General features: G+C 41.9%; 1 protein-coding gene across 1 annotated transcript in view; it reads right to left on the bottom strand.

Moving 5' to 3' along the window:
- The window catches only part of smad6b (SMAD family member 6b), a 62281-nt gene that overhangs the window by 31648 nt on the left and 13403 nt on the right, over positions 1–17230 (bottom strand). Inside the window, exons 2-3 of the mRNA XM_060923878.1 lie at positions 10636–10692; positions 9805–9882 (exon numbers count right to left, since the gene is read on the bottom strand). Coding sequence (XP_060779861.1) covers positions 9805–9882; positions 10636–10692 — 135 coding nt within the window. The remainder of the gene's footprint in view (positions 1–9804; positions 9883–10635; positions 10693–17230) is intronic.

Raw genomic sequence — 17230 nt, 5'->3', positions numbered from 1 at the left:
ATACACACTTACTCTTTATCACATCACCTCCAGGCCACTGGCCTTCTCTTCAACATTCCTGAGCCTCCCCCTACCGTCAAAGGGGCGATTGAGCGGGGCCCTAAACCCCGGCGCTACAAAACCCAGGCAGGCTTTTTAAAACAGGATGTTTGGCCGAGGCCTCCTTCCCCTCAAATAAACAATCCGCAGAACCTGATTTTCTGGAGGCAGGGTGGAAGTACTCGAGTCACATTATTTCCACATCCCGTATCCTGGAGCTCTCAAGGCCCTGAGGGAGTGCGGCCAGGCTCGGGGGCTGCGGTGGAAACCTGAGGCCTCATGCCAGGCAGAAAGGAGAAGGAGATAGAAAGAGAGAGAAAGAAGGAAAGAGATAAAGAGGGGCAGCAGCCCACTGGGACACACTAAGGTAGAAAAAAAGGGGCTCTGGTGTGGCCAAAGTGGCCCTTCAGACCAATCAAATGTGACAAGGTTAGATAGGCAGTACATGAAGGAGATCTTGCATGAGCAGGTGATAAGAGTGATGGCTAAAGTCCTACAGGTACACAGGCTTGCATGACTTGGAGAAAATAGAACAACATCTCACAAGGGCTCAAATTAAAAAAGCAGAACTATGGTGTAAATAACACACAGTACATCACAGTGTGTTGTAAATGGTCCAGCCAAATGACATCCAAATGGTGTTAATTCCATTCAGAGGACAAAAGCAGGCCTTTTCCATAACAAACTTGGACTCAAAGGCTCCGAACATGGCCATCATTTCTCGCTGACGTCTGATCAAACAAAGCATGTGCAATAAAAAAAAAAAAAGAATGGTTTTAAGAACGTTCTGGCTATTTTCAGTATCCACTGAATAAGCAAATGACCTCAATTTGTAGGGAAAACACACAAACACGCGCGCGTGTGTGTATGCGTGTATGTTTTTATATACTACTGGGGACCAAATGGCCCCACAAGGCTAGTAAAATCTGACAAGTTCGACCTTGTGGGGACATTTGGGATGGTCCCCATAAGGAAATTACTGTTGTGTGTATTTTAAAAATAAATAAATAAAACAGCCAAAAAGTTTTTTTTTCATTACTGAGGTTAAGGTTAGGGTTAGGTTGAGGTGCAGGCACAGCATTAATGAACTGCAATAATAATTATGTCAATGGAAGGTCCTCACAGGGGTAGTGAAACAAACATGTACACACACACACACACACACACACACACACACACAGTTTTTAAACCTGAACAAAATCTATGCGTGCAGTCTAATCAGTGCTCCATCCGTATGATGTCGCATGGTTTGATTACTGTTTAAATGTGCCATGCACATCCCTGTCTCTCTTTCTAGCACACAAACATGCACCCACACATGCACACACACACACACACACACACACACACACACACACACCCCCGCACACGCACGCACGCACGCACGCACGCACAAGATGAACTTCAGAGGTGGTTCAGACTGACCTAGACAGGCAGGCATGTGAGTTTATTCAGCCTGTGCAGAAAACTCCATCTCTGTGTGTGTGTGTGTGTGTGTGTGTGTGTGTGTGTGTGTGTGTGTGTGTGTGTGTGTGGGTGCATGTTTGTGTCTAATTGTTGGCCTATCAGACTGCAACAGAAAACCCCTACTTATATCAGGCAAAAACACAACCCCAGCAGTTCTAGTGTAACTCAAACTGCTTTACTGCTCTACTCAGACAGACAAACACTCTATTACAATATGATGCACACAGTTTAAAATAAGGCTTACTACCTGTGGATAATCATCATTCATTCACTCAGTCACTCGCTCGCTCGCTCACTCACATATTTGCCTTGGAGGCATTAGGCTCGTCGATTTAAACCCTACTCAGCTAAACAGGAGCCTGGTTAAATAACACAAGACAACAGCGGCTCCACCTATGCTGCAGCCTCCTGGACTGAAAACTCTATGGTTCTGAATCTCAATCTCTCCATCTCCAGTCCATGGCTTCGGGATGTGGGATCAGAAAATGCAAAGCAGATCCTAACCTTAGCTATCACAGCTAATTTGATTACCAAAAAAAAAAAAAAGAAGCCAGGGTTAAACTCCAATGGCTATTCAGACACATCTCTGGGCAATTCTTCAGCAGAGAGGCCGAAACTATGAAATGATCAAGATTGCCTGAACTTGTCAGCTCAGTGATATTGCTAAAGTATGGCATTCAAGGCAAAATGTAAAGTTAACAACGAGAAGGAAATTCCTAACTACCGTACGTGTGTGCACTCTCGCCTTCTATACAGTATTCAAGCATGGTCTCTGACGGAAAGGGAACTGGATAAAATTGAGATTGTACGGCATGATTTCCTGAGAAAAATGGTGAAAGGTGGATATGAGCGTAGAAATGCGCCCAGCAGGAAAGAACGGACTGAAGTGGACGGCGAACTGGACTGGAGTTATAAAATCTCAAACAAACGCCTTCGCGAGATAACAAACACACTGCCTATCCACGAGTTCTGCTACCGCCAACATCTCAAATACGTTGGACACATCTGCAGGCTTGATAATGATGCTCTCCAAAAGCAGGTGCTATTTGACATCAGAACGCCATAGAAAGTGTGGAACAATGTCGAAAAGTTATTGGGTATAGCTACCCATCAGGCAAGGAGAACTGTGATGGAGAAGACAGTCTTCATGCAACTGATTGACGCAAGGATATCAGGAGTGCCCCAAGGCCTATAAAGCGCCTAGTGGGAATCAATGATGTACTGAAAACCATAATTAAAATTCATCACCCCAATTATAGAAATGTTGCTTCAGAGAAATCTTCGTTTGAATTTTAAGAAATGAAAGTTCAGTTTTTTTCTGACGTAATTCCGTTACTGACTTTTCTTTCCTCGTAAAAAATTTTGCGTTCAGAGTCAAACATAGCCAATTTTTCGATGCTTTTTTTACGGTCAAAAGATACCCCATGCAGTGTGAAATTTTTATTTAATACTGTTATCTTGAGTACTGTAACTAAAACAAGTTACCACATTTTGCTGTGAATGTAATTGCGTTACCGAAGAACTATCCCTCTACCTCAGAAAGAGACAGAAAGAAGAACTCGATGATATTGTACAGGGTGTTTAAAAAAATTAGATATCATTTCACACTCTAATAACTTTGCCAGTCCTCATTCAATTGACCTCAAATTTTAACAGCATGTGTGGAAACAGGCCAAAATTTTATATTTCATGTTTTTTGTTTTTAGCTTTTCAGGTATAGAAATGCCATTCACTGGAAAAGAAAAGGCGTTGTGTGTGTTCGAGTACGCTCGAACACAGTCGAACAAGACGGTGCAGCGTGCATTTATGAGAGAATTCTCTAAAAATGCATCAACTGCAATGCAGATTTGGACACGGCACAAAAAGTTCAAAGAGGAAGGCCGTGTGTGTGTGTGTGTGTGTGTGTGTGTGTGTGTGTGTGTGTGTGTGTGTGTGTCAGACGGCGTGCATATTCAAAATTTGTGAAATCGTTCATGGAATCCACATACCTTTGAATTTCTCATTCAAATTTTGTGGAATAAATCTTATATCGCTCAACATTAAGCCTGTTCAGTTTCATTTGCCTAGACTATGTAGTTTCTGGGATATTTACATCTCAAATAATATCACGTTTTTTGAAACACCCTGTATTTTTTAGCTTTTGGACTTTCCCAGCGAAAATGAAAAGACAATTCTGTCCAGCCAAAAAGACAAGACTAATGCATACTAAGCAGATCTAGACAATAATAACATCTAGAAAAACGCTGCCTTTCACTTCCTAGTCACTCAACAGATGCACATAATGGTGGTGTAATACCATACAAAAGTCTACTAATACAGATGTGCACGTGTAAACAGTTTGGATTAGCTTCCTTTTTGACGTCTGGCAGCTAAACTCCACCGTGCTTGTTAAGGGAGCTGTGATGTCACACTGAGGCTGCTGAAACGATGCCGTGGCTGCAGTGATCACTCCAGGCCATCTTCCTTGAATACACAAACCCCAACACCTGGTCTGTTTATCACTGTTTTGTAAGGTAATTCCACACAAATGCAAAATACTATGCCTGGCTTGTATTCATAGACTTGCAAATGATCAAAAGGCCTGAGAGGTTCAGGGAGCAGCAGGAACATTGGCAGAGAAAAGGCAACAACTTCGCGCTGTTACCGATCCAGAAGTCTGAACGTGTGAAACACATAGATCACAAAAACCCAAGTTTGAGGGGAAACACTGAGTCTCGTGCACACAGTTATACAGGAAGCAATGAGAAAAAACTTCAAAGGGCATCATTCTAATGTCCACACGACCATAAGTGCGGAGTGAGGAAACAGGTGTTCTGCATGACTACCCAGTCGAGGATTTGGCACACACTGTCCCACACACACACACACCCTGATACAGATATACCACAGTAGGACCATATGTTCAGTAACCATGCTATGAAAAATGAAGACTTAATAACTGCTCATTGATGTCGAGTAAACACAAGCTGACAAACACACTTTGTGCACCAAGATGTCATTGGTCACATTTAGGCATCGAAAAACAGATGTCACAGGCACACAAATCCAGAGTGAAACCAACAAATACAAATGGAAACAGTATGAGACCCAAACAGTAGCAAAAAAAAAAAAAAGATGTATCCTTCATAACAAACAACCCAATCACCAGGGTTGACCTACCGGTACATGCACAACAACATGAATGTACTCTGATCATTTTGTAGTTTTCCAGCACATTGGATTTCCAATTAAACGAGGCCGTCAATGACGGCGTAGCTCACTCTGACCCCGTCGAGTCCAGAAGGAACGATCTTAAGTGGGCCACATTGCTCAATAAATGTTGCAAGCTACATACGCTATATACAAGCTATATATAGAAGCTATATCAAAGTCCTTCCCACACCATGTGGCACACAGGGTGGCGCCGATCTCCGTTTCCGTAGCCCTCGGCCTCTTGCCTATTACAAAGCTAGGGTTACGGTGTGGGGGGGCTAGTCCTCTGGTAACCGCGAGAGTTTAACTCCCCACTCGCATCTGTATTGCAGCGTGCCTTGCCAGATGGCAGTAGGTACCATTTTTATGATGGTCTTTGGTATGACCCGACCGTGAGTAGAACTCGCGATCTCCCGATAGAAGCTATATACACACTAGGAATACCGACATATTTGCCAGAAAGTATCCAAAACGGCGAGGAATTGACCGAGAAGTGATTTTTGTTGAACTGCTCCTTAAGGCTTAATTAGCCCATAACTTCATTAATAATTGTAATGAAGCAAATCTGGGTAGAAATTATATGCACCCTAGGTACCCCAACCTTCATGCCAGAAAGAATCAAAATCAGTGAAGAATTGAGGGAGAAGTAGCGATTTGTGTGGAAACTGCTCGTTAGGGCTTAATTACTCCATATCTTCATGATTAATTGCAATTATGCAAATTTGCATAGAAGCTATATGCACCCCAAGCACACCTACCTTCCTGCCAAAAACAATAAAAATCTGTGAAGAATTGAGAGAGAAGAAGTGATTTTCGTGAAACGTGGATGACACCGGACGGGCGACGGACAACACACGATGGCATAAACTCATCGCCTGTCGGCTGGATAAACTAATAATGGATATGTCTTTGAGAAACACTAAGCAGATCAGGAACACACTCAGGACATTAATGTCAAAGACTTCCGTAAACTGAAATATTCACCTGCATGACCTCAGACAGCTTATTGCGAGATCTCTACAGACCATTGCTAAGCTTTAAGATCATCAGTGAAGATTAACCTAAACTGAAAGAGAAATAAAAAGTGAAATGTTCCTTACAGGCCAATTTAATCCTCTGATCTGACAAAACAAGATGGACACTCCATAAAAATGTAGGAAATAAACATAGCTCTACTACAGGCACCAAGATTCCTTTAAGTATTAAAATTAAAATGGTCTTTGTGTAATTCCAGACAACACTTTTCTGACATCTGAGAGTTATTCTGCAAATCAAGAGGCAGCACAATACTAGGGGTATATGAATGTAAATATTTTCAGAATTGATTAGTCAAGGGATTGTCTGAAGAACTAGTCAGTTAATCAGTCTAAAGGAAGCCCTGTGGCTTGGGGTCATGTCCACCTGACACTGGTCTGACGTCTTTCTTAGGGAAGTGTTGACGCAGTACATAGCCCTGTAATAATGAACACAGACAGCCCTCCTAATCAAGTAAATAAATAACTGTAACCTTTTACTGCCCCCAAAACACCACTGTTACAGACAAAAAACAGCTGATAAATTACTCAAAATAACTGGACTCTTGTTTCCAGCACATAATGTCCTACAGTACAATAGTTGTTTTAAAGGCAAAGTTAATTCTGTGAAAGTGAGTCATTTTATTTCATCTTCATACATAGCCTTGCTAATAAATGGCCGAAAAATCAATTAGAAGGGCATTAGAAGGGTAGAGTGCATACCTCTGCCAAGCCACATATTATCAACATCAAAATCAAAATCACTTGAACCTAGGATAATACAACAAATTTGATCAAAATCTGTTCACTACTTTTTGAGTTACGTTGGGAAAAGACAAAAAAAAAAATCCTGGATTCGCATACTTGGCTCATGGCTCACCTTTCCTCAAAATTTCATCAAAATCTGTTCACTGTTTTCTGAGTTATGCTGGGAACAGACAAACAAACGGAGGCGAAAACATAACCTCCTCCAACAAAGATGGTGGAAGTAGTAAATGTGATTTGCTACAATTTTGCTAAAGTTCACCAACATTACTTGATTTTGATAAAAGTTTCAGATGTCTGTCAAGCCTACTACTACAACTACTACTACTACTACTACTACTAATAATAATAATAACAGTAATGTTGATGATGTGTTGTGATTATATTAGTAATTAGTATAAATATGGAGGTGATTGTAGAAAATCACACGTGCTGATTGGTCGAGAAATTCGCACTATTTCTCGATAATCACCTCGAGCAACTCGGCAAAATGGCGGCAAAACGCTTTGCCACTGTAAGTGAGGAAGAATTGCAAATGATGAAAGAAAATGTTGTTCCTAAAAACACGAAAGATACTATGAACTTTGGTCTAAAGCTATTCAAAGGTAAGGAGGAATTGTGATTTCAAAAAGTATTTCATGTGAGTCGGCACAGATAAGCGGCACAAGTCTGCGCGCATTACATTTGCCTGCCGCTTTTGAAGTTGGAAATAAATGATTTTTTAACAAGGTTAAAAAAAAAACCTCACCTGTGTATTTATACTAAAACAATACTAATATTAATACTAATTAGTAATACTAATTTCAACAATTACTAAAACAATTGCTAATAATACTAACACTAATTATTAATTAGCAATAAGCTACTTTCACCACAACATCATGAGGTATTAAATACACCTTTTAAATTAAATTAAAAAAATTTACAAGTCTAATTCTGCCGTGCAAAGACAAACTGCAGTATCTGCACATTGTGTTGGTGGCAAAAGGCGGTCCAATAGTGTCACCTATTCGTTATTGGACCGTCTTTTGCCACCGACACAATATGCAGATACTGCAGTTTGCTTTTGTACGGCAGAATTAATTAGTAAGCTGTGAGACAACTAATCATTAAATTATTCTTCCATCCACACAACTACCATTAGGGAAAAAAAAAAAAAACTTCCATCAGATACAGATGAACCCCAAACAAAGGACATAAGATGCAAATCTGGAGGCTATAATCCAGTAAAAACAAATGCAAATCCTGTATTCAGCAATTGTTTTTCAAAATGGAAAACCTCTGCCTTTTGACTTTCCAAAAACAAACAAATACATAAATAAAATAATAATAAAAAATCACCTCTGCTATCTATCCAGTTCAGACATGCTTTGCAGTGGTTGTCAAACAGCAAGGGTTATAAGTGTTAGGAGCAGGTATTACAGTAGCCCATGGGCTACAATCTGCAGCAAGCAGTTACCCCCACAAAACACACAGTCTACCCCCAGGCCCCACTTTTAAGAGCTTTACTAGTTCCTGCGTGTGGGTGGGGGACCACACGGTCGACTGCTGCTCACTGATCTCCACTCTCTGCATGCCAGAAGGGTGGGGTGATGGAGACGGATGTGGAGGTGTGCTTATAAGTGCTTGGGGGGAGGGGGAGGAGAGATTTGGGGAGGGGGGGAGGAGAGATTTCTCCTCTTCTCCTGAGTGCTGAGGGAATTCTTCAGCCTTGACTTTTGAGGAAGTTTTGTGCGTTGCACAAACAAAGATCAACACAATTAGTTACACAAAGCACACATTAATAGGACAGAAGTGGAGGAAACATGACCTCACTGCTGGGTTGTGATATATTTCAACATGATTGAAGCATAAGAAGGGCAAAAAGCTTACATTTGTAAAATGCAGGCTCGGGCCAGTTGAAGTCTGCTTCTCGTGAGGGGAGAAAAATTCACCTCGGTTCGGGTGAGCAAAAGGGCCCTATATGCACACTGCAATAACGTGAAGGACTGCAGCGGCTCACGCAGCATGACATACAGCGAACCAGAATCAGAGTTAGTGTTTGAACCAGCGTTTGTTGACACAGGGAGTGTCGCCAGGCCGAGTAGTAGTGGTGATGGGATATGGGGAATGTGAAGTGAGAGCCTTCATCTGGCCAAGCGCTCCATTCACATGTGCTGTTTGAATATGAGCTATGCTATTCCCAGCCTGGGAGAGAAACGAGGTGAGGTCTTAGTGTCTCCCTCCGCTGTGGCCATGATCCTACGCATACACAATATGCTTCCAGTTTTATGAGACAGGCATGTTGAGTTCATGCCATGAGAGGGGAGTGTTTCATCTCACATCGGCAGACAGGACGGGGCTGGTTCTCTTCTTTTCTCTTAGTGTGGCCCTGTTCACAGGAGCAGAAACCTGTCCAACTCCCCTTCCCACTTTCAGTATGTCTAGATAGAGCTGTAACTGTGTGAGCATGTGTGTGCGTCTGTGTGTGTGTGTGTGTAGGGGGTCAAACATGTGCTATTTGAATGTGAGCATGCCTGCTGTGAATTTGTGTGTGCCATAGCTGGTGTGCGTGTGTGTGTGTATATATATATATGAGAGAGAGAGAGAGAGAGAGAGAGAGAGAGAACTTGTGTGTGTCCCAGCTAGCTTGGATCTTATTACAATTTGATCCCACTCAAATATTTCTGAAAGAAAAACAGGAGGGGAGGCCAGCTCTGTGGCCAGCCAGCACGGCCCACTGCGCCTCAGACGGCTTTACAATGAGAGCTTTATCTGCGGTGCGCTCTCCCTTCTCCTAATGCCCTTTAATGAGGAGGAGTAAAGCACAACATAAAAACCAAATTACCTGCAAAGTTTGCACATTTAGCTCGACTGAATGGGAACTCATAGTCTCAAACACACACACATACAAATGTTTCTGCCTCCATCTACTGTATACCTTGAACACATTTGCATATTCCCATGAGACTAACACTCCATAAAGCGTTTAAAGCATAGTGAAGTTCTAGATTCATCTACTGACTCAAGTGCCTTTACTGATTACAGAACTAATTGTTCGGAACAAGTATTAGACAATGTATGTGTAATTAAACAATGGCTTATTTGATGATTCACTTCACAAACTATTCTTTCAAGCAGTGCAAAAAAACCGAAAAGTCTCTAGGTCAACTCGCGGTAGTGAACAGTGATATGCATTTAGAAAAACAGCATCGAAATCTGACGGCGGCATGTGCCATGCTTGTATTTAGAATGCAAAGCACTGACAATTGACACAAATGTTCTCACTTAAGCGATGGCATATTTATCCAAGGCCTGCACATACATTCCAAACATAAACCGGACTCACCTGAGAATTCCCCTTGGGTGATGTTTGGCGAGTTGGCAGCCTCCATTTCAGTGTAAGACAGTGTGGAATCTGACAGATCTGAGAGGACAGGATAACATTAGTGTGTAAACGCTTGTCAAGCAATTGCAGCCCTTTCCACTGTTTACCAGTACTCCATTTAATTGCTTTGACTTAGACTTCAGAATAATTTCCATTGTATATCATCACATCCTCCACATAACTTACTTTGCATGTACAAAAACAGAGCAGAATGTGTCAAATAGTGGCCATGGGGCTATGAGTTGTCAAATAAAGTAGCCATGAACAACAAAAATGACCAAACAGCAGCAGCCAGTCCTTTTAAAATGGCGCCAATCCCCAAGAGTTCATTGTGGTCGTGGGGGATATCCCAGCCTAAAGCCCAACCCTGAGCCAGGCTCCACTGGTTCTCAGCACACAGTCAGGCCTGAGCCCAGGCTGCCCGCCTCCACACTGGCATGTTGGAAATGGGCCTGTCGGATGCTGGCTGCAGCCACTGCTCACTCTTGCAGTGACCACCACAGATTCCCGGCCACTGTGTCTAATTGCCACCATTAAAATTCTTCACATTGTTGAACTCTTGCTTCCTCTCCATCCCTCTCTATAGCCAGGGATTCAACTAGCGGGTGACAGCTGATGGCATCACTGCAAAGGGCAGGTTACTACATGTCTTTTGTAGCCTTTTTGCTACTAAAAGACAGCTTCTCCTAACAAAACCTATTGCAATTATTCGATATACACTTATACAGTTAAAAACGACATCAGAGTTTCAGATGTGTGTGTGGCTAGTGTGTTTGTTGCAGGGATACTTACCCAGTGGCTTGTGTTCGTCACTAGGGGAAAGCCTTGAGTAAGGAGGTGGAGGCGATTCTGCAGAAGAACAGAAAAGAATTACAACAGAGAATCACAGACAGGTTTTATCCTATAATTACTGAAGCATTTATTATGCACTTCATAAATATGGCAGGAAAAAGCACTGATTAAAGGAACAGTCCACCGTATTTCCATAATGAAATATGCTCTTATCTGAATTGAGACGAGCTGCTCCGTACCTATCCGAGCTTTGCGCGACCTCCCAGTCAGTCAGACGCAGTCAGACGCGCTGTCACTCCTGTTAGCAATGTAGCTAAGCTCAGTATGGCCAACGGTATTTTTTGGGGCTGTAGTTAGATGCCACCAAACTCTTCCGCGTTTTTCCTGTTTGCATAGGTTTATATGACCAGTGATATGAAACAAGTTCAGTTACACAAATTGAAACATAGCGATTTTCTATGCTATGGAAAGTCCGCACTATAATGACAGGCGTACTAACACCTTCTGCGTGCTTCGGCAGCGCATTGATCTCTGAGCTCCGTATCATTGCGCTGCCGAAGCGCGCAGAAGGTGTTAGTACGCCTGTCATTATAGTGCGGACTTTCCATAGCATAGAAAATCGCTACGTTTCAATTTGTGTAACTGAACTTGTTTCATATCACTGGTCATATAAACCTATGTAAACAGGAAAAACGCGGAAGAGTTTGGTCGCATCTAACTACAGCCCCAAAAAATACCGTTGGCCATACTGAGCCTAGCTACATTGCTAACAGGAGTGACAGCGCGTCTGACTGCGTCTGACTGACTGGGAGGTCGCGCAAAGCTCGGATAGGTACGGAGCAGCTCGTCTCAATTCAGATAAGAGCATATTTCATTATGGAAATACGGTGGACTGTTCCTTTAAGCACTGACTACGCATGCTCTATTGCACTGATTAAGCGCTCACTATGCATGCTCTAGTTTCTCTTAGCGCTACTACAGTATATAAAGATTAACATATCAACAAGCAAAGAAATGTTATATGTTTTAAGTGCCGGGTGGCACGGTGGTGTAGTGGTTAGCGCTGTCGCCTCACAGCAAGAAGGTCCGGGTTTGAACCCTGTGGCCGGCGAGGGCCTTTCTGTGTGGAGTTTGCATGTTGTCCACGTGGGTTTCCTCCGGGTGCTCTGGTTTCCCCCACAGTCCAAAGACATGCAGGTTAGGTTAACTGGTGACTCTAAATTGACTGTAGGTGTGAATGGTTGTCTGTGTGTCAGCCCTGTGATGACCTGGCGACTTGTCCAGGGTGTACCCTGCCTTTCGCCTGTAGTCAGCTGGGATAGGCTCCAGCTTGCCTGAGACCCTGTAGAACAGGATAAAGCGGCTAGAGATAATGAGATGAGATGAGATTAAAATGATGCTTTGAAATAAACTTTTAATACTCAAACAAAAATTTTTTTTGATGCAAATATTTTTTAGACTTGAAAGTGTTTGAAACCAGTTTTTACACCCTAAAATAAATCTGCAACAGAAAACACCAGACATATAACGAGGCGTGAGAACTAGTGTGAAACAAGCAGTTGTTTATTTTCCTTTACTGAAAGCTCTGGCACTTTATTTGACGAAGCAGACAAAATAGGTTTAGGGCTGGGCAATATCTAAAATTAATTACAATTATCCTTTTGTTCGAGAAATCGTGATAACTGTTTACACTGCCTCGCCCCCATGCATAAGAGTGTTTACAACAGGGTTGTCACGGTAAATTATTTCTCATCAATCATTTGGGTGGAATTTTTTTTTCCATTCTCGTCCCTGTACAGGTTTGAGCTGTGCGCAAATATAAATTTTTTATATATTTATAAGCCTCTTCAGTCTAAACGTGTCCACTATAAAGCCCAGAAATCCACAGGGGTGCTGTGATCGCTCGTTGTTACCTGAAATAGCCAGTCTAAGCACAAAAGCCTAGAAGAAGCTGATAAGATAGTACATGGCTAAAATATTTTTTATTTTGTCATATTTTAGACATCAGGTTAAAATTAAATCCACTTTATGTTGATTTTAGAACTTCATTCTATAATAACTAAGTGCCTCCTCATATGTAAATGCTTTTATAATAGACCCTATATATTATCTTGTTTTAATTTCTGATACAAGTAACCTATTTAAGCTAGCTGCTGCCTTTGATAGTTCATCTATAGCCTACCCCAATCACTACAATCATAATTCAGAGGGGTTTTTTGTAAGCTCAGAAATAAAAGTGCAGAACGGTACTTTTCCATCTTGCTGGAGTGGTATCATCAAGGGTGCATCTTTCGTAACTTTAGTATGTATCTTTTACCTGCGAAAGTGTATGTGGCGTACCCTTAATTAACCTTTAGAGTAGAGCTTTAACCCTTTCTAGCAGGACAATGGCATTCCAGACATTTTCAATCAGTATAAACAAATTCATTATTTTATCCCCGCAATTCTGTTATAAGATTAGTCAGGACACTGTTGGATTTCTGTGTGTAGAGTATCGTGACTCTGTGTTTCGCTGCTGGTGAACAAGGTGATGGGAAAAGGGAAGAGTGTGAGCCACCTGCTGGGCAAACAATTCACACCTCTTAACAAAAACATTGGTACAGAGATAAAATGGCCAGCACAATTAAAGCTTTTTGATTGTAACACGCTGTATACAACTGCCACAATAACATTACAACTTTTAAACATAGTAGGCCAGGTAAAAAAGAAACACTTATGAAAAACTGCAAATTCTTAAAAGTTCTGGGTGTCTACTTTCATACGAGCCATTACCACTACTGTGAAGTGTGACATCGCAAATAAAGTTCGAAGCTGAACACAGGCACACCCAAAACAGGAAGAAATCCCATTTTTTGACCTGGTAAAGGTCCATCACACCGTGAGTTGGCCTAGTGGTTAGCATGTCCACCTCTCGATTGGGAGATCGCAAGTTCTACTCATGGTTGGGTCACACCAAAGACTGTCATAAAAATGGTACCTACTGCCATCTGGCAAGGCACGCTGCAATACAGATGCGAGTGGGGAAGCCAAACTCTCGCGGTTACCAGAGGACTAGCCCCCCACTGTAACCCTAGCTGTATAGGCGAGAGGCCGAGGCCTATCGAAACGGAGATCGCCGCCGCACCCATATGCCTCAAAGAGCTGGTTATTACTGGGACAGCAGACTGCCTGGAAAGACCAGATTTTGGCGTGAGAGAGACTTTGAAAGGTCCATCAGTGCTCCTTAAGGTCCAATTATGTACACTATATTCATGTTCTCGGGGTGGCACGGTGGTGTAGTGGTTAGCACTGTAGCCTCACAGCAAGAAGGTCCTGGGTTTGAGCCCAGTGGCCGATGAGTGCCTTTCTGTGTGGAGTTTGCACGTTCTCCCCATGTCTGCGTGGGTTTCCACTGGGTGCTCCGGTTTCCCCCACAGTCCAAAGACATGCAGGTTAGGTTAATTGGTGGCTCTAAATTAACCGTAGGTGTAAATGTGAGTGTGAATGGTTGTTTGTCTATGTGTGAGCCCTGCGTTGACCTGGCGACTTGTCCAGGGTGTACCCCGCCTCTCGTCCATAGTCAGCTGGGATAGGCTCCAGCTTGCCTGCAACCCTGCACAGGATAAGCGGCTACAGATAATGGATGGATGGATATTCATGTTCTCAGGTGACAAGAAAAAGTATTATGTAAATGTACATATTGGGTAATGTTAGCCTGTTTCATAATCTGTTCACAATTGTCTCTATGACTCTATCCGTTTCCAAAACGAGAGGTATCATCATTTGTCAAGTTAGACATCGCCAATATCCAATTACATTCTCCTATGTCCAGCCCCAAGTGGCTTATCTGGAATTGGATCAAAATATAACCACTGGAACATTGTTGCAGTGTCATGCTATTTGACTATAGGATTTAAACTTTCAGATATCACCGCAAACTGATGTGGGCTTCTGAGAGAAAACCAGTAAATAGCTAAAATAATGCCCAAACCACACCAAGCGACAGAATAGGCTTACTGCAAACTCAGCGTGTAAATTCGCCATGTTTATGAGCCTTCTTCTTCTTTAAAGTTTTATGGCAGTTGGCAAACCAACTTAAAGGTGCATTACTGCCACCGACTGGGCTGGAGTGTGGAACAGGAGATATAAGGGAGGAAAAAAAATAATAATTTTTTTTAAAAAGGCCCCTTATATTCTTTTAGCTAATTCTGAATCTTTCAGAAATTTGATAACATAATAATACATCTGACTTGATGCTCTCCCTAATGAACCAGGTAAAGCGAAATTGTGATGATTAACCATTCTGAGAGATTTATAAAGCTCATTTCTTTCATGTTCATATTTCTTACAGTGAAGTGTTACACGCTCTACTACAAGAACTGGAAGGCATACAGAAAAGAGCCCTCTCTATTATCTGCCCAGGCATCGCTTATGAGGACACTCTGGAACCCGCTGGCATCCCGGCGTTGAAAGACTATTGCGATTCCATATGTAGCAGAACATTCGACGCAGTTTTAAAAGACAAGGAAAACCGACTGGAAAAGTTGCTGCCTCCACAGATCAACTCCGCCTATACCTTAAGAACAAACAGGCCATTTTATCTCAAGTGGAAAACCAACAGATTTAAGAATACTTTTATTACTACTTCATGCCTCAAAAGGAACTAATTTTAGATTCTATATCAATTTTAATATTACATTTAAATTCTAAATTTAATGATATATTTAAATTTTAATTTGTTTATAATTGTATATATGAACATATCAACAATTTAGCATTATGGACTTCTTATTGTTTATTAATTTTAATGGATGGATATGTAATTCAGCCTTGTGCTGCGATTTATTTGTCAATAAACTAAACCTACCACTACTAACTACTGATTCCAGATGGCTACAGTTGGGTGTTTGCCTAATTTTTTAAGAGAATAGTAAAAGCATATACGCAGAGCCATGGCTTCACTTTCGTTTATAAATGCCTTGAGACCTCAAGAATGGCACAGGAACAGTTTTAAGCGTTAAAAATAAATCTAATATAGTAATTTTTATGATTAAAGTGATTCATAGAGGTAGCGGGCTGAGTGAATGACCTTGACGTCCGTAACGTCACAGCAGGAAGTCTATCGGTCTCATCGCCATTTCCGCTATACTAAAACACAGAGCTGACTGCAACTCTGATCCTCCATTTTGAGCTAATTTATTGCCATGCCACGTAGATGTGTTTTTGGCCGGTACAGCAATATGACAGAAGCTGGATTTGCGTTGCATTCATGGCCCAAGAATGTTCAAACTGCAAAGATTTGGATGCATTTTGCGAGAAGTTCACGGGCACATTGGGCACCTACGAAGTGGTCTCTCCTCTGCTCTGCACATTTTACTGAAGACTCGTACGAGACCTCTGATCTGTTGAGTAGCGTTGGCTATAAGCTCGTACTGAAAGAGGGTAGAGTATCAACAATTAAAGAAAAAGAAAACTACAAGAAAAGGAATTTATTTATTTATTAAAGGAAAGTGAGTTCAGTTGCACCAGTCCTCCCGGAGTGAGCCGAGGGTTGTTGTTAAAACCCGGGACGGAACGGGACGGGACATATCGCTCGGGCAGTGACCTCCCCGTGGTTGTTGCTAAAACCGGTGACGTTCCGATCTGTCCCGGGTTTTAGTAATTGCCTGAGCTGAGCAGTAATGGTGGAATACACAGTATGAAGAAAAGTGAATGAGTGGAGCAGCCGTCTGATTTCTAAACAGGATATTGCTGCCATCTCTCCCTTATGTGGAAGAAGCGAATGAGTGGAGAACTGAACGATTAACTGAAAGTCAGCTTGTTTCAAAAACAATCGGCCTTCAAGAAGCGAGAACACAGACGGGTAAGCTCCTACTCTCATTTGGATGAAAAAATAACTCGTTGTTTACCTGCATTTAGATTAATACATGTAACTTGTATTGTGTGTTTAAGGCCCTGTCCACACGGCAACGGATTCAGGTGAATCTGATAAAATTGTTTATCGTTTCGGCCTGGCGTCCACACGGCACCGGCGTTTTGGGTGCCCCAAAACAAAATCTTTTGAGAACGGGTTCCAGAGGAAAAAATCTGGCAACGGCGCCGTTGCGAAGTCATCTGGATGAGTAGAACGGATTTGTTTACGATGACGTCACAACCACATGACTAGAACAAGCAGCACTCTCGCTGTTTTGTATGAACCACTGCATTGCATTCACTTTTGTATACAGCTTTTCTTTTAAATAAACAAGTAACTGAACCATTTCTTGAATTTCGTTTTTTATTGGATAAGACTGATTTTCAAAATGTTCACACACAATATAAAAAGTTATATAAATTATATAAAAATGCTTTTCAAAATGTTCACACACAATAAGAAAATTAAGTTATATAAAACTATGCACACTAATAAAACTAATTTGTACACACAGAAGGCACGATTTCCTTGCGTAGTTGCAGCCATCTTCTTGTTGTTGTGTGTTTGTTCCTGTGAGTGCTTCACACCGGGTAGAGGAAGGGGTTTATGCGTGTAACAGACGTTGTGTTGTTCACCAGTCTTTTTATTCTGAAGAAATGAGACACAAATACACTGCTGAGGATGGGCTGCAAACGTCCAGTG

Source organism: Neoarius graeffei, chromosome 6 (assembly GCF_027579695.1).
Source record: "Neoarius graeffei isolate fNeoGra1 chromosome 6, fNeoGra1.pri, whole genome shotgun sequence".
Taxonomy (NCBI): domain Eukaryota; kingdom Metazoa; phylum Chordata; class Actinopteri; order Siluriformes; family Ariidae; genus Neoarius; species Neoarius graeffei.
This window is presented reverse-complemented; position numbering and strand designations above follow the sequence as displayed.